The sequence below is a fragment of the Mesoplodon bidens genome (genome assembly GCF_964165515.1).
Source record: "Mesoplodon bidens genome assembly, chromosome: 9".
In the NCBI taxonomy this organism is placed as follows: domain Eukaryota; kingdom Metazoa; phylum Chordata; class Mammalia; order Artiodactyla; family Ziphiidae; genus Mesoplodon; species Mesoplodon bidens.
This window is the reverse complement of record NC_138166.1, coordinates 37344983-37363786: the sequence shown is the minus strand read 5'-3', so window position 1 is coordinate 37363786 and position 18804 is coordinate 37344983. Positions and strand designations below refer to the sequence as shown.

The following is an 18804-nucleotide window of genomic DNA, read 5'->3' as shown; positions in this document are numbered from 1 at the left end:
GCCTAGAGAGCTTTCCATTTTTCCTTTGTACCAAATCAAGTCTTTGAGTTATTTAATCATTTCAGGACACCTAATCAGAAATGTTGCCTTGTACATCATCACAAGTGGTTTTTGTTATAAAAGGTTTACTCTTTTTTTTTTTTTTTTAACAGGCATTGCAGCCTCATTTGCTGTCAAGCTTTTTAAAGCATGGATGGCAGAAAAAGATGCCAACTCTGTTACCTCCTCTTTGAGAAAAGCCAACTTAGACAAGAGGCTACTTGTAAGTGTTGTCTGAGCAAAGGGTTGTATGTTTCATGCTTCTGCCTTGGCTCTGTCAATTGTGATGTAATACATAACTGAAATACCCGAGTCTATGTCGAATTGGAACATGATTCTTTTTATTTCTGTATTATTGGCAGATAGAAACTAATTCCAGTTTAATCTTTGTTGCATAAATAAATGGAATGATAGAATTAGAGTCATAGGGAGTACAGAGACTTTCAAATTTAGAAGTTTGTTGACATAGTGATAACATTTATCAGAATTAACTCTTTTGCAGCTAATAACTGTAGAAATTTAAAGTTTTAATATGAAATTTAAAGTCACATCGATCCCACCTAATTAGACATTTGTGATTATCTTGGGTCATAGTTGAATGACACTGACCTCAAATACATGTTAGTTTGTTAACAAAATAAAAGGTTAAAGAAGATTCCTTGTTTATACTAAGATTCCTTGGAAATACTTAGATATTTAAGAAAGCTAACAAGTTAATAGTAGTAACTTGAAGCTCCCAGTATCGTGATTGCTTGATTATATTTTTACTTCTCTTTGTATTTTTCAAATAAAATCAAGAAAAATATTTTGTCCTCATAATTCCTATCTGCTCCCTATAATTTCTTTCTGCCAGAAGCAACAGCTGTGCAGATGACAGAGATTGCTTCAAGTGAAATTGCTTTTACAATTTTAGGACAAACTCTAAAATTGCAGGACATCCTTGCCATCTTCTCTTTACCTAGTTTCTTATCTGTTTTCTCTTCCACTGTGTTCTGTGCAAGGGTGTTGGTTCATGGGATAATTCCAAATCTGGCTCATTGTAAACTCTTGTATTTTCAATGACTTAAAATTCCTTTATCTCTTGAGGTTTACCTAAAATAGCCCTATTTGGGTCTTGGAAGTCTTTAGAATATGATAAAGAAGAAAAATTAAGTCTAGATTCTTGTTCATTTCTGCCACTGATAATACTTTTCATTTGACTTATATTTATTAAGTGCCTGCTCTGTGCCAGGCACAGTTCTAGAAGCTGTGGAGCCAGTAGAGACAGGACAGAAAAGTTTCCTGCCTTCATGGGACCTACTCTCTAGCAATGAAGGGTATATAGAAGTCACAGAAGACAAGTGAATAGGTTGCTGATGTGGGTGGAAGTTAATATGAAGGAATATATTCGTGTCCCTGAGTCTGTGGATTAGCTGTATCTTGGCAAGGCCCCAGCCCTTTCATTCTGGGTCCCAGGCTGAAGGAGCAGCTCCCATCTGGGCTATTCTGTCCTCATGGCAGAGGACAGGAACACAGGTGACTGAAGGGAGACATTCCGGTGCTTTAAAAGCTCACCTTCTTTCATCAAATGAAGTCACTGAGAAGCCTGGCGTGGGGTAGGAAGATTTAGTCCACTCATGGGCTACTTCTCCACCTGTGAAGACAGATACAGCAAGGAGGGTCTTCACTGAATACTTGTTTAAGGGAGATGGGGCGGGGGTGTGTGAATTATTAGGAACAAAGATACAATTACAACTTAACCACAAAAGACTCAGTTATTTCTTAAAGCATGGTTCCTTAAAGATGCCAATAGGCAGAGCTTGGTTAACTTAATTAGGTTACTTCATTAAAATTTTTTTAATGTATTTCCTTTTTTTTTTTTACATCTTTATTGGAGAATAATTGCTTAACAATGGTGTGTTAGTTTCTGCTTTATAACAAAGTGAATCAGTTATACATATACATATGTTCCCATAGCCCCTCCCTCTTGCGTCTCCCTCCCACCCTCCCTATCCCACCCCTCCAGGCGGTCACAAAGCACCGAGCTCATCTCCCTGTGCTATGCACCTGCTTCCCACTAGCTATCTACCTTACGTTTGGTAGTGTATATATGTCCATGCCTCTCTTTTGCTTTGTCACAGCTTACCCTTCCCCCTCCCCCTCCTCAAGTCCATTCTCTAGTAGGTCTGTGTCTTTATTCCTGTCTTACCCCTAGGTTCTTCATGACATTTTTTTTCTTCTTAAATTCCATATATATGTGTTAGCATATGGTATTTGTCTTTCTCTTTCTGACTTACTTCACTCTGCATGACAGACTCTAGGTCTATCCACCTCATTACAAATAGCTCAATTTCGTTTCTTTTTTATGGCTGAGTAATATTCCATTGTATAACCTAACTTAAATAGGTTACTTCATTAAAATTTTTTTAATGTATTTCCTTTTTGAAAACACATATCATTTAACTGTTCTTACTAGGTTTCTTTGTCTACATATGTTTTGAACATGAAAAGCATAGGTAGCAGTTTCTACCAGAAACTCCATGAGGACAGGGTGGCTGTGCCTTAGAACCATGCCTGCCTGATATCATGCCCCCATCACTGGAAAAGGGAACAATGATCAAGACATTGGCTAGAAACTTTTCTAGGAACTGAAGATATTGAAAGAAATCAAGCAGGCAACCTGTGCCTTTATGGGGCTTACATTCTGTTTCAGGGGGACAGGCAATAAACTAAATAAACAATTAAAATAATACGTGGTATAATAAAAAGTGAAAAGTGCTCCGAGGGAAAAACTAAATAGGGAAGCACTAGGGAGTGTCAGTGTGCTATGAGAAGGCCTCTCTGATAAGGTGACATTTGTGTGAAGAAGCGATCTATTTAGATATCTCCAGGAAGAGTATTATTCCAGGCAAAGGCAACAGAAAATGCAAAGGCTTTGAGGCATGGCATGTTGGGGACAGCAAGAAAGAGAGAGTATTTAGTAAGAGCAAAAATGTAGGAGATCAGGTCAGAATCATAGCAGGTCCCCTATCATCTAAGAACTTCAGCTTTTATTCTGAGTAAGATGAGAAGTTTTTTGGAAAAATCTCTGCAAAAACCTGCATAATGTGATTTTGGAGTCTTAACAGGATCTCTCTGGCTGTTGCATTGGGAGCAGATTCAGGAGGAAGGGCAGAAGTAGGGAGACCTTAATCTAGGGATGAGGTGATAAAGGTTTTTACCTGGGTAGGATTTTTGTAACAAATGCAAACTATGTTCCAAGTTAGTAAAGGTCATGATATGATTTATACTGATTTTAGCTCAGTTTAATCTGAATAACAATTTTCAAGATGTTATGTATCATTCATAAGGACTGTGGTTATAGTTCATAAAAATAAATAAAAAAACCACTAGTAACACGTTTGATGATGTCTTACTCTGAACATAACTTTCCATCAGAATTTGCAGTCACATTCTCTCTAAATTGAGTATTGAATGCCGGCACGAGTAACAGGGTAATTATTGCCTTTGGGGTCACACAGCTATGCCCTTAAATATTTCTGGCTGCATAATTTGGGTCAAGCTGCTTAGCCTTGTTGAGACTTAGTTTATTTTTGTAGAAAAATTTCTACACAATTATGAGTAAAATGCCCACCACCTCTTGATTCATAGAAGAAATTCAAAATTAAACTAGTTCCCTGCCCCCCCAAATTTGAAAGGCCTCTTGAATGGTAGAATAAATATCAGTGACAACATTTCAGTCAGGTGTGAAATGTTTGCTTTAACATGAATGTGTGTTTGATAGCTGCTCCCACCAACTCTCTTCTGACATTTTGAAACTGATGACTCAACAAGGCAAATTATGGGATGATGGTACAGAGAATATTGAAATTTGAGTCATGACAGAAGCCATCTGGCTATGTCCCTATGCTTTGTGGCAAACTCGTTGCAAATCTTTCTTCTGAGATTTTTATTGAAGTCACATAGCCATTGGCCATCTATATATGCAAATCTCACCATCATAAAAGTTTGGATCTATTTTATAGACTCTGCAGCAGTCTGAAAAGTGTGAGAGCTTTGAAAATTGCCTTCCTTTCTTAGTTTGGTGTTGGCGTCACATAGGGTTAGAACATGACTAAGTGTTCCTGAGACTCTGCCGAGCTGTGTAAGGTGAAATGGAAGTGAGGTGAAAATAGGAGAGCAGCCGTGGTGTGCTGCTCTTTTAAAAAATTTCCAACAGAATTATGTAATGAATTGAAGAGATAGTAGGGCGGATTTAGATTAGATCTCGCCATGAACTTAATTTAGAGCCACCATCGTTAAGAGATACAACAAAAATTCCCTTTAGCTCTGAGCTGTGATTTTAGGATAATAGCAGCATTTTCCTTAATGAAATGCTGAATAGAGGTCCTTGAGATGATAATAGTCAATGTTGTTTTCCTCATATTATCTCAGATCATTTCAGCATTACTAAAACTGGCTTTGGTCTGTTAACTCATAGTTAAGGAAACAGTGTGGTTAATGATTTCAGTTTTTTCTAGTCAGTTTAAAATAATCCCAACGTTATTCAGGGTTGTCATCTTATTTGTACTTAATTTATCAAATCTAGCTCTGTTTTTGTACATGCTACACTTTGATTAAAGTAAAAGAAAAAGTAAATTGCAGTGCCAAATGAGTGCAGCTAGTTTATGTAAGTTGCTTAGCATTTTTTATTCTCTTTCTTTGTCAAATTGCCTAATTTTGGAAGGTACCTTAGCAGATGCTCAAGACATATATCCGAGATTTATTCTTTTGAAAAACTCAATCCTTCTTCTTTTCTTCCAAATATGAGATATTCTAAGTGCTCTCTTAATATGAAAATGTTGTTCTTTACGCTTGCTGAAATGTGAATGGCATGTTGTATAACAGTCTCTCTTCTTTTCTCTCCCAGGAGCTCTTTCCAGTTAACAGACAGAGCGTGGATCATTTTGCTCAGTACTTCACTGACGCAGGTCTTAAGGAGCTTTCCGACTTCCTCCGAGTCCAGCAGTCCCTGGGCACCAGGAAAGAGCTGCAGAAGGAGCTCCAGGAGCGTCTTTCTCAGGAATGCCCGATCAAGGAGGTGGGGACCATGGCCTGACATCACTGCAAACCTGTTTAGCGAGAGGGATGATGTAGCCTGTGCAGCACAAGCTTTACCTCCCTTAAGGAGACCTCCCTTTGTTTATTGCTATGAACTTGAGGCCCTCTTCATACCATTTAAATGAACTCGATTTCAAAGTATTGATTCAGACTCCTCCAGGATGTTCCAGAAAATAATGAGTATTTCCACACAAGTGACTTATTTACCAGGTTGCTATGGTTGTCAAAATGTTTCATCTGTTGAATAGATTTACTCTCCACTAGCAGTATACCTCGATTTATGGTGGTTTTCCCATTTTATTGCAGATTACATAATATGGTTGAGTATTGGGTTAATATATATAGGCTTTAATTTTAAGACAAAAAAATGGTGATTTTGCATTCATATCATGGGTAAAGAGCAGTTGGACCAGTGGCTCATTGGATCCCACTCATAATAGTTGCGTATTCACATAACATAAATACTACCTTTTTGTATAGCTATCTTTCATACAGCTATGATTGTATCTTTTTTTTAAAGTCCTGCCTGAAGAAAACTTCCTATTTGAACTTTAAAAATTTTACATGATAATTCAAAAATTGCATAAAGAGTCCTTTCCTGGGCTTCCCTGGTGGCGCAGTGGTTGAGAGTCTGCCTGCCGATACAGGGGACACAGGTTCATGCCCTGGTCCGGGAAGGTCCCACGTGCCGCGGAGCGGCTGGGCCCGTAAGCCATGGCCGCTGAGCCTGCGCGTCTGGAGCCTGTGCTCCGCAGCGGGAGAGGCCGCAACAGTGAGAGGCCCGCGTACCGCAAAAAAAAAAAAAGTCCTGCCTGAAGAAAACTTCCTATTTGAACTTTAAAAATTTTAACATGATAATTCAAAAATTGCATAAAGAGTCCTTTAATTTTGCCACTTACTCCCAAGTCCCAAATCCTCACTATCCTGCGTGCTCACAGCCTTGCAAGATACCTTTTGCAGTTTAAGACTGGAGAATTCCAGACTGATGCTGTCCAGCAGGTGGAGGTGTTGGTCCTAAGTCTCATGGCATTAAGGTCAGCAATATAGTCCGTAATCTTTCTCCAAGCAAAGAACTTGAACATTATTTAACATGGGAAAGAAAAGCAAACCAAATAACACTGCGATACCTTTAGGTGCAGAGATGTCACCTTTCTTTGCAGCTTTCCCCAGCCCAGCTGGGGGACTTGGACTTCCCAGTTCCTTCTGTTCTCAAAGGCTGCTTAACCCACAGCTGCCCCCCCGTACCCCAAGCCAGCAGGAAAGAAAGCAACGTATTTTCATTAAAAAAAAGGAAAGGGGCTTCCCTGGTGGCACAGTGGTTGAGGGTCCGCCTGCCGATGCAGGGGACGCAGGTTCGTGCCCCGGTCCGGGAAGATCCCACATGCAGCGGAGCGGCTGGGCCCATGAGCCATGGCCACTGAGCCTGTGCATCCAGAGCCTGTGCTCCACGATGGGAGAGGCCACAACAGTGAGAGGCCCGCGTACAGCAAAAAAAAAAAAAAAAAGGAAGGGAGAAAAATAGCTGTACTACTCACAAAGTAGTACATGTGAGATATATTGATATTATGGTTTTTAATAACTTCTGAGGCCCACACCTCTATTTGTGATTCTATTCAAAAGGAGAAAGATTTTTCCAAACAAGTTTAATATAAGATACACTGTTAGGCAGATTTTATTCCATACGATCAGGTTTTAGGATACATTTGCATATCTAAAAGTAATTCTGAAGAGAAAATAGCCTGCTGAGTGTTGCTGCTTTGATATGTATCATATGTAAAGTCTTTGCACTTTACAGTTTATTTACATGAGGCATGAGGATCATCAAAAGCGATAATTAAAGAATGAATTGTAGAGAATGCCTTGTACAAACCCAAGACATTTTTCAAGAGGTTTAAAGTTAAGGATCGGAAGTAAAAATTCACAACTCTATTGCCTTCTTCAAACCCCAGAAAGTCAAACTGGCTTAAATAATCTTTGCCCTGCTTTACTCAAAGGGGTTCCTGCCTGTAAAAGAATAGCCCCTAAGAAACCACGATTCTCTTTTTTTATTTTCTATTATCCAGCACCTCCTGGCCAGAGATAAGCCTATTAATTTTGGGACTAAAAATAAATCTGCTTTGAGAACAAATCATTGTGTTTTTCCTGCCTCTCGTAACTTGAGAGTATATACCAGGAAGGGAGGAACTGAGCAGAATATTTGTCTGCCCCTAACCTTTTACTGATCGGGCACAGTGAGAGGGGAACTCCCCATCTGTCTGTTACTCTCTGACTTCTTTTTTTGTGAAATTTAGGTGGTGCTCTATGTTAAAGAAGAAATGAAGAGGAATGAGCTTCCAGAAACAGCAGTGATTGGACTGCTCTGGACCTGTATAATGAACGCTGTGGAATGGAACAAGAAGGAAGAGCTCGTTGCCGAGCAAGCCCTCAAGCATCTGAAGGTACAGGGTCCCAACAAGGCACAGTCTCAGCTGCGGGCCAACTGCAGCTCTTAACAATGTGATAGATGGGTTATAATCATAATTCTAATCATAATTCGCCCACACTCAGTCCACACTCAGTCCAAACATACTTCCTAGTGTTTTTCTTTTCAAATTTACCACTACCTAAAATGTTTCAGATGTAAGAGCTTATGAAATACCTAAGGGTAAGTTCTTACTAAAAACAATGTCAGAAAATCCACAGAATAGTCATATATTCAATATTTAAAGGGAAATATAGTCTTAACTATTAGTTCTCCTTCTACATGACAAAAATTCTTAATGAGTATTTTTTAAGTAAACTACAAGCTGACATTAGAATTTGAAAACTGAGTGGTGGAAGAAGTCAACTGATTGTGTAAATTGTATATTTTTGTGGGGAGATACATATGTTTTTGCTTTTATTGTCCTCTCCCTATAAAAGTGTCTTAAGACAAGTGGAAGACTTAGAGCCTGCCTTCAGAGTTTACACTTGAATTGGGAGGTCAACAGGTACCTAGTTTAAACTAGGTAGGATGTAAATTCAGATAACTCTCAGGATTTAGGAGGACAGAGCAGTGAGTAGCCTGTGCAGGTTAAGTTGACCAGGGAAGGCTCAGAGGGGGAGTTAAGTGTTGAGCTGAGTAGGTCTTAGAGAAAGCAATAGCCAAACATCAACAACTGGAAGCCAAGGTCATTTGGAACGAAGGGAACAGTATGAACAAAACCATAAAGATGACATGTGGGGGGTCTGGGATGTTTAGGAAGGAGACGCCCACTCTTCCAGTGGAAGAGCCACACTTCAGTGATGGAGGGGTCACAGCAGCCCTGGGAACCTTTGGAACTTAGGAACTCTGTCTTATTTTCACAGGACCCATTAGACAGACACAGTAGCATAGCAGTTATCTTTAATATAGTCAGAATTTCATATTTGGTTTCTTTTAGTGGGTACAGTGAGAGAAATCTGATAAGGTGCAGGGATAAAAAATTCATTTTGATTGGTCACAGTATTAGAATAAGATAATCCTCAAAGTGAAGATTTTCTAAGCAAACCTCCAGATTATTGTTATGATTCAAGTGGTGTCAGCCCTGCACCTCCCACGAGAGTAAATGGTTTTACTCCCCACTTCTGTTCCAGCAATATGCTCCACTCCTGGCTGTGTTCAGCTCCCAAGGCCAGTCAGAGCTGATCCTCCTCCAGAAGGTTCAAGAGTACTGTTATGACAACATCCATTTCATGAAAGCCTTTCAGAAGATTGTGGTTCTTTTTTATAAAGGTGTGTATCTATGTTGTCCTGCCACTATGTTTCTGTGTTTTGTTGAAGCTTTTTGAGGGACAGAGTAGGGGGTGAGTCAGAGGGGGATAAAGGTTAATGATAGTCTTTGAGTTTTAGTGATGCAGCCATATTATGTAGAGAGAGAAGGTGCAAACACCATAGACGTGCGTGGCCTCAGGAACCAGCCTGATTAGGCCCCTGTACACTTGTCACTGGTGGAAATTGCTAGAAGACTGGTGATGAACTAATAATTTTGGTGGGGAGGGATGGTGAAAAAGACTGTAATTACAAAAAATAAGGTCTGTTTTTGGATTGTAAGGATTAGCTATAACAGCGATGATTACCAAATGTTTACATATAGTATGTTCATACCTTTTCAGATGCCATAAAGCTGACTTTAAAATTGCTGAAATAATTAGCTTTTCACTTTGTATTTTAGTTATTTGACCCAGCCATTCTCCTGTTTTCCAAGGAAATGGCTATTTTTAGAACTTCACATTTACTGTCTTGTTATTGTATTTATAAGGATTAGGTTGCCATGACAACCGGCACAGCCAGTTTATTAAAAATGAATGCTATTAGGGTTTTTTTTTTTTTAACATCTTTAGCTATTAGGGTTTTAACTGATCTCAATCTCTATACCTATAGTATATGAAAAAAATGATCCTGGACTCTTCTTTGGTCTAGGTTTCTGTAGTTTTATGAAGCGGGGGGAAAGGAGCACTTAAATGATATGTTTTTTTTTTTTTTCTTTTTGCGGTATGCGGGCCTCTCACTGTTGTGGCCTCTCCCGTTGCGGAGCACAGGCTCCGGACGCGCAGGCCCAGCGGCCATGGCTCACGGGCCCATCCGCTCCGCGGCATATGGGATCCTCCCAGACCGGGGCACGAACCCGTATCCCCTGCATCGGCAGGCGGACTCTCAACCACTGCGCCACCAGGGAGGCCCAAATGATATGTTTTGAACATTATGTTTATTAGAAGTTACTGCTATCTTAAATGGCATAACACAGAAAAGGCTAAAGTATAAATTAATGCCAACCAAATGTTTCTTTTCTTTTTGATGTGTTCTTAAATTTGTCTATCTTGAATGACAAGTTGGGCATTTGGAATGTAAACATTTTACATTACTGATTACTCGCTATTTCTAAAATGTTTCATAGCATTTCACAAGGAGTTTTAACTGGCTCTCCAGATTCTTCAAATGCATACATCTTGCCCACAAGGGTTTGGGTCATTTTTTGCTTTCTCAGCACTAAGGTATTTGGCACAATTTCCATATCAGTGGGAGACGGTGATGAGTGCCAAGTCCCATTCGAAATTCAGTAATAGGTGTTTTTCTGTGGCCAGATCTGAATTTGCCCTCTTGGATGTGGTCATGAGATAGCAATGTCCTAAAACTAGGGCTTAAATGATACCCAGGGTCATGAGATAGCAATGCCTTAAGTCTAGGTGACCCATCAGAACCAAACCTGCAGGTCCTATGGCCAACCCACCTATGGTACCCAGGAGCCAAGAAAGAGGAGCAGCCCCCGACAGCTGGTGGCCATTCTGTCCACACTGGCCACGGCTGGCCCCATTTTAAACTGGTAGAGAGGTCTGTGGGATAGGTTTCACATTTGCTTCGTGAGTGGTCAATATTTTCCACTACAGAAAAGCAAACTGTTTATAAACTAGCTTTCTTGTTGTTTCCTTTCTTGTTGTTTAATAGCCAACCCAACCAAACAGTGTCTCTTACCAAATCCTTGTTTTTAACTGAGATGTAGTTGTTTGAGCCTCGTCTGCAGCAATACCTCATTTCATGATTATACTTAATTCAAAAAAACAAAAAATAAACTACTTTTTATCAGTAAAGGCATTTAAGTGGTATATAAACTATCAAAATCCTATTCTTCAAATTTCTCATTTTAACCATTAATGAATGCCAACATCCTTCCCCATTAAACTTTTTATAACAACTATGAACAGCTAGCAAAACTGATTGCTTTATTTCCTATTCTTCAGCCCCAAATGCTAAGGAACAGTGACCTGAAATTATCAAATAACCAAGCAAAAAATAATAATAATAAAATAAAATAACCAAGCAGTGGGCCCTGAGAAGTAAAAAGAAGAGGCATTAGCTCTTCCTTAGGCCGTTGAGTAACTAGGTAGTCAGCTTTTTTAAATAGATTGTTTCAGTTAGTAAGGCCTGTGGCAAGTATGAGCAGGCCCAAGGGAACACAGGGGTTAGTGTCAATAACAGTTTTATTCTGGTTCAGTTATTTGGAAACGAAATCAGGAAGCTTTTACAAATGGAAACCTAAACTATATCACTGAAAAGTTAAAACTAAATGTCATTTTCTAGGTAATTTCATAATTTTCCACAAAATTATACATACAGGCTGCTTTTTTTTAGTAAAATAATTGCATTTTTTCTCTTGAGAACGTGGAACCCCCAAGGAATGATTGTTCCATACTACTGTTAGGAGAGTTACTGTGTTTACCTTCCTTTTTGAATAATAGTTTTTACTTTGACCTTATTTCATCCAACAAACACTTGTGCACCTGGAGACATACATTTCATTTGTTTTTATGAGGATTTGGGTGCTCTTGTTGTGTATTTCATATGCCTAGGAAGGCTTGAGGACAGCATGTATTAAAGCACTCCTTTCCCAGTGCTCGTGTGCATGTGACTCACCTGGAGAGCTTGTTAAAACAGATTCCCCAAGGATTCTGATTCATTGGGTACAGCATTGGGCCTGCAAATTTGCATTTTAACAAATTTCCAGGTGATGCTGTGACTGTTCATCTGGGACCACTGGTCTAAAGGGTATCAGATGCGAGAAGGGACAAATCCCATGAACTATGGTAACATGGTTAAGATTATACTTATCATTAATTCCATACACACATATACATTTTTCAAATATCAAATAGTGTCTTGTTTGTTTCTTTTATCTAGTGATGTGGATCGCTTGACATTTTGCTTTCAAGCAGGTTTTCAAAAATGTAATGGAGGGCTTCCCTGGTGGCACAGTGGTTGAGAGTCCACCTGCCGATGCAGGGGACACGGGTTCGTGCCCCGGTCCGGGAAGATCCCACATGCCATGGAGCGGCTGGGCCCATGAGCCATGGCCGCTGAGCCTGCGCGTCCGGAGCCTGTGCTCTCCATGGGAGAGGCCACAACAGTGAGAGGCCCGCGTACCGCAAAAAAAAAAAAAAGTAATGGAAATCATTTCTTCTTTCCCATTTTAAGTCTCTATTACATACACCCACCTTACTGTATTTCCAGAACTTGAGGATAACAGAAACATGAGGGTATGATTCCTCATGTCCCCTTTGAAAACCTAATTACTTAAATGAATTATATTATTACAAGATTTTTAGATGTTTTATATAAAAAACAGTGGAATAAAAATGAATAGACTTTAAATAATAATGCTTTTCGGTAATGAAGGGAGCAAGTGGTGATTGGTCACTTAGTGAAGATTTACTTTTTGTACTAAAATCTGGATTTTTATATTTCTAAGGCAGTAGGAAAAATAGTAAATTCATCACTACTTTTTAAATATCACATTATTCACTTTCTAAAATAATTTTCTTTCTTCCTGAAGCTAACTAAGTACCATAGTCTCAGCATGTAGGTCTGAAAAATATATAACTACCTTCTCAAGTACCGTTAGTATCTCTATCATGGCTTTTATTGTTTGCAGATATTTCTTAGGTTAAATTCTGTTCCTCACGCACATTTTTCTAAAAGAAGTTTCTTATTCTTGTTCTAAAAAAAAGGTTATTTGCCTTCTCAGCATATAGTGCCAGCTTTCTTAAGGAAAATTATTTTTGACTTGTGTCCCTATGTGACACTGCTAATAAAAAGTACTGAATTTTCTAAGTTCCAAGTGACACGTGTTCAACTTAAATATTTAAATAACTAACGTTACCTAAAACTTTGCAGTTCTCAAACCACTTTTACAATATTGTCTCTTTGACCCTCATGAAAACCCAAATTTTGAATTATAACTCTACACATTGAGACATATTTAGTTTTTCTCATCAAGTTCATCCATTTGTACATTATACATTTATTGAATGCAAACTAGATGGCAAGTCTTATGTTATTAAATGCTGGGAATGAGATGCTGAACAAAATAGTCCTTGACTTCCTAGATTTCAGAGTGTAGAAGAAAATCAAGAATCATAATCACCCTGTCCGTGGCTAAAATAAAGCTCGTACAGATAGATGCTAATGAGGAGTGGAAGGATGATAGAGGAGGGGCCCCTAACTCAGAGCTGAAGCTAACTTGGAGAAAGAAAAAGGAAGGCTCTCAAGGGACACAAGTATTTCACCAGAGATGATGAAGAAGTTGGCCACATCGAGGGGAGAGAAGTGTACTGTAATGTGAGGGGGTTCTGTGCAATCGTAGAAAGTCTTCCTTTCTTGCTGTACTTTTCCTGACCCTCCGTATTCCTAGTATGCATTTTGGGAGATCCCAACACTTTGTCATCTTCATCTCCCAGTTATAATGAACTCCTCTCCCTACTTTTCCTTAGTGGGAAAAAAAAGTTCTCTTTCTTCCTCATTTGTCAAGGACTTCCTTCCTTTTTAGATTAGACTTCTCCCTACACAAAGGTTGACTTTCTTTTTGGTGTTTGTGCTTTGCCGCAGAGTTGCCCTGTGTAGGTGCTTATGTCCCTTCTTTCTTATTTTATTCCCCTGGGACTAGAAATTTGGTCCTGCAGCAGGTGTTTATTACTAAATTAGCTTCTTCTAAGAACTCAGCTCTGCACAGTTTGTCTGATTTTCAGTGGATGAGACCTCCTATAAGTTTTACTTATCATGTACTGTCCTTTTCACAAGTACAGTCACTGACAAGGATTCTAGTAGTTGCATGGCCTCTTTCGGCCTCTGTGGGGCAATAAAACTCTCAACCTTCAGAGAAAGAGCTCTCAACCTTCAGAAGGAAAACCTAAGACAGAGCATCGCTAAACTACACTCTCCGTTGCCTTTCCAACCTGTACATTGTGTCATAACGTGATTCATTAAGGCGAGGAGAAAAAAGAGAATTTCTCTTTACATGTTTAATTCTATGTTTTGTTTTATAACATTAACAATAGCAGTTATATAGTACATGCATATAATTTATAAAACAAAAAATACACATATGTTGTGTGTACACACTCAAAATTGTCTTACTGATAGGGGAGCATGATCAAAACAGTTTGGAAATTATTGGTCTAAATCACAGGCATTTTAAAGATGTCATAAAAACAAATTACATAAAAGGGACTTTAAAAATCCATGTTTGAGCTAATTAGCATTCCTGAAAGGTTTCCGCAAAGCCATCTTACCCAGTAACAGGTCACTTCCTTGAGCTATAAAGCATCTGCTCCTCTTTGGTATGAAAACTGGACTTTGATGGCAAGAGGTAGAGAATCCTTTCATCATTGTGAGTGGGGTGTGTGGAGCTGGAAGCACAAGAAACTAAAAGACTAGAAGCTAAGAGTAATCCCTTAGGGCTCCTGATTATAATTTTTATGTCTAGTCCTTATATATGAATAAATCCAGACTTCCTTCTTCCTTTGCAAAATGTAGTGTATTTAATGACCAAAATAAAAAATAAAACAAACTTTATATTTTCTAAAACCAATCATGTGCATTTTTAGTCAATTTGACCTCTTCAATTGAATCCAAGAGCCAATTATTAATTTTAAAACAACAAAGTTTTTGTTATGAAAAGATCACTGAGGTTTTGAATGAAACCAGTATCAAATCCTTTCTCTTGTTTTCATAAGTTAAAGGTATATTTTAACTGAAAAAACATCATTAGAATGATTTATCAGCATTTGCAATGGATTGGGCAGGCGTTGGGGACAATAATAAATCCTTTTTATCTGTATTCCATCTCATTTCCCACACCAAAATCCCAAAAGATAACCCATTAGAACATTGGCAAAGTCTGTAGGCTATTGTTTTCATATTCCCTTTTCTATTCTTAACATTAAATATTCTAAATTAATGGTAACTTGAGGATATCAAGGCATATTTGTGGAATTTAGAGTTCTAGGTAATAGTTAATAGATAACACTTTTTGTTTCTCTCCTAACAGTGTACAAGGAAAACATTACTCATGTGATTTAGATATTGTGCTGTAGGAAAGTAAATTTAGGACTTAGTGATAGAGTAATGTAGAACTTTGGATTATGTGTGTATTGGTCCCATGGTACACCCAGGAAGCTCATCATTATATTTAATTATTAACATTATTATTGCATCCTGTCTACATTTTTTTCATTTGCTTTTTTTTCCTCCTAAAGTAAATCCCCTTAAAAGACCAGTCATTTGTGGTTGCTGCTTAATCAAGATGTGTTTGTAGTTGGTGGCAGGACACAGAGTGTTCTGAAATGCTGGACTTGATGATTCATTGGCAGAATTACAAAATAATCTAGTTTCCTACCAGCAAATTAGCACTGTGAGATTTTCAAGTCCCAGTACCATCACCATCACTACCCTAACTACTAAAATACACAGGGCACTGCGCTGTATGGAAATAAGCTTGGTTCTTGTCTTCTGATAAGTTTCAATACGAATTTCTTTTATAAAAGAGCTTTAATATTTGAAGTGATTGCTTTCTATTAAACTATAAGACATGAAGTTGCTTTAAAACGTGACATGTATGTAGTACCTTTGAAACCTTTGATTTGAAATTGCAGCTGATGTGCTGAGTGAAGAAGCGATATTGAAATGGTACAAAGAAGCACATGTTGCCAAAGGCAAAAGTGTTTTTCTTGACCAGATGAAGAAATTTGTTGAGTGGTTACAAAACGCAGAAGAAGGTATGATTCCATTTAACAACTCTGGTGACCATTTAGCAAATCCTTTCTCACTATAATTCAAAATAGCTCCCCCCTCCACAGATTTTTCTTGCCTTCCTAAAACTAAAGTTCTGAGGTGTGTTCCATAGCAGACATTTTGTCCACCTCTTAGCCTTCCTTTCTGAATCAAGGCAATGAAAACTTCTGCAAGATAAACAAAATCAAACCAAAACCTCTTAAATTATTCCTAATTTAAGGGACAAAGAGGAAGAAATAATCAGCAGCTGTGAAAGGAAAAAAAATACATTTGGCTTAATCACATTTGTGGGATTATATCGATTTTTATAGCACCTTTACCAGTTGACTGGTATTTAAAAGGGCAATACAAGTTGGAAGAACGATAATGATGAGACTTAATCCAACTAAGCATGAAAAGTTGCAGATCCGGAAAAATATAAATAGTTTTAGTCACCAATAATATTTCTGAGCATGTTGCATTTTTAGAAAGGTAATTTCGTTTAAAAGCAAAAAGGAGCAAAAGTTTGCTGCCTGCCCTCATATATGACTCTCTTACCTAGTAAATGGATGCCTAGGCAAAATGCCTCTCTTAGTGGGGGAGGGAGATAGGGTAGAAACTCTTTCATGACCTTATTTAAAGGTGTCTCAGAAGAAATGACCTGACTTTTCTCTTTCTTCTCTCCTAGAATCTGAATCTGAAGGTGAAGAAAATTAGACGGCTCAAGAAGCACAATACCTAGGTCACCACACAACACTCTTACTGGGAATGCTGAACCATTTCAGAAGAGAAACTTGGCTTCTGTTTTCACAAAGGAAAAAAAAAATAGGATAGGCTTCCCTTGTGCAGAGGGGGAAATGGTTTTTGTTTTTGTTTTGTTTTTAAATGGAGCCCTGAGGCATCAGCTATTATACTTGGGACTCTACCTCTCACTCACTATATGCTAACTTAAAGCCATTCAACAGGGAGTCCAGTAGGTGTCTGAAATTAAATACTCCACAGACTCCTCTTTTTTAGCTGTATTTTTCAGGTACTGTGTGGTGAATGCCCCACTGGTGTCTATTACAGGGCCACTTTGGTAGTTGTGTATCTGCTCGTGTATGTGATTTGACAAACAGTTTTTTAAAATAAATGGCTTTTTAAAAATCTGGGCTTATATTTTCAGAGCTTTTATTTCTTTACTGTCCTGACTTCTTACACAGATTACATTTCAGTGTTAGGCTTTTTTTCCCATCCAAAATGCTGAATTGTTCTTGTCTATGAAAACACTTCTGTTCCTTTTATCATCATAACTAATACACTTCACTTATCTTTGTAGTGAAATAGAAATCAACCCCAAAATACAGGCACATAGCAGTAATACCAAGAAGTGATATTATTAATAATAATTATTATCTATATATGAGAATGTCATTTTCATTACACCTGAATGACTGGAAGTCATAGGATAAAGAGCTTTAAAAGTATTATTAACTCACCTACCCCAATATGGGACACTGCCCTGGAGATGAAAACCACATGGTACTAAACAAAGACCATTCTAGAATGCATTGCCTTTATAGCATAGTCCCTTGACAGAAAAGCAGGAAACCGAAGGGAGGGGTATCTGATTTCTTCCAGTCCATCCGTTCACGGCAGGTCTCCATCATCTACCTATCCTTCCACCTATCTAAAAATTAGAACTATGAAGTTAAACGGTAGTCACGTTATAGAGTGCATATGTAATGTGTTTATTTGAAGTGAAAAAAATGATTAATTTTCATTGAAAACAAAGTTGGCAAACTCATTTGACAAGTGCTGACTGCCAATTAGGATACGTGACAGGCACACTCTAAATTAAGTTCAATCTTCATCTCTGATGTTTTGACGAATATATTTAAAGATAAAATAATGCAAATTACATTCAATTTGTAATAATTTTTTTTTTTTTTTTTGCGGTATGCGGGCCTCTCACTGTTGTGGCCTCTCCCGTTGCGGAGCACAGGCTCCGGACGCACAGGCCCAACGGCCATGGCTCACGGGCCCAGCTGCTCCACGGCATGTGGGATCTTCCCGGACCGGGGCACGAACCCGTGTCCCCTGCATCGGCAGGCGGACTCTCAACCACTGTGCGACCAGGGAAGCCCTGTAATAAAAATGTTATATGTCAACTTTTATGCATTTTATATTTAATTTGATGTCAGTCTGTCCCCCTTCGTTTTAGGGGATCATGTGTAAAACATGCGAAGGGCACTGCAGCAGAGGATATTTGACTTTGCCCCACTATTTCCAAAGGGTCCACACTAAGACCTAGAAAAGCAGAGTTGTCCAAGGTCTTAGAGTTAGTGACCAAGATGGAACTAAAAGTCCCACTTCTGAGTCCCACGCCTTTGCTCTTTTTTTCCTATATTCTGCTGTCAAATTATTTATGAGAATGTAAGTTTGTACAGTTCAAAATTTTTTTCAGCTAGCACTTCTATTGAATAAACATCTGGAAAATCAATTTTGTAGCCTATAAACTATAGGAGTTGTAGAATACTAATACTTATCTTTTCTAGCGCATAATATTTTTCCCGAACGAACTTAAGATAGTGATTTTCAGGTAAGCAAGCATTGGGGGACAGGGAGGATGCTTATCAGCAAGAACTTAATAACAAATCATTCAACCAAAGCCCCTTCTTTCTCTGAAAGACAAGTGTCTCTTTTTCCTTTTAAAAATAAAACTTTTCCTAATTATAAAAGTAATTACATTAGTTATCTATTGCTACACAACAGATTATCCCCACATTTAGCAGCTTTAAACAACAGATATTTATCCTATCAGTTTCTGTGGTCCGGATCTAGGAGCAGCTTAGCTGGGTGGCTTCCAGCTCGGCCTCTGCTGAGGTTGCAAACTATGGGTTGGGAGTACAGTCCTCTGAAGGCTGTAGCATCTGCTTCCAAGCTGACAGCGGTTGTATGATCAGGCCACTCAAGATGCCTGTTCTTTTGCTCTCTACATCCCCTGCTCAGTCAGTGCCTGCCTCACGTGACTGACCTTCTGTCCTAATCATAGTGTCTAATCAGTAAATGCCTACTTGACCCTGGCCCCAGCTGGTGATTGTTCTGATCTTTAGATCAGAACTCTACTGAGATAGTTTGAAAGGGGCGTGCCCCTCAGTTGGTTT

At 38.6% G+C, this 18804-nt stretch overlaps 1 protein-coding gene across 4 annotated transcripts in view; it reads left to right on the top strand.

Annotated features, from left to right (window-relative positions):
- Positions 1 to 16804, top strand: part of BZW2 (basic leucine zipper and W2 domains 2) — a 60360-nt gene extending 43556 nt beyond the window's left edge. For 3 of the 4 annotated variants that reach the window (XM_081244649.1, XM_081244648.1, XM_081244650.1), the window contains 5 exons: positions 153 to 262; positions 4928 to 5098; positions 7410 to 7556; positions 8713 to 8851; positions 15541 to 15734. In XM_081244649.1, the coding sequence (XP_081100775.1) occupies positions 153 to 262; positions 4928 to 5098; positions 7410 to 7556; positions 8713 to 8851; positions 15541 to 15719 (746 nt within the window). In that variant the 3' untranslated portion in view covers positions 15720 to 15734. Of the gene's footprint in view, positions 1 to 152; positions 263 to 4927; positions 5099 to 7409; positions 7557 to 8712; positions 8852 to 15540; positions 15735 to 16346 lie in introns of those variants that run through there. The other variant, XM_081244651.1, reaches the window with a different exon arrangement.
- The last annotated feature ends 2000 nt before the right edge of the window (positions 16805 to 18804 follow it).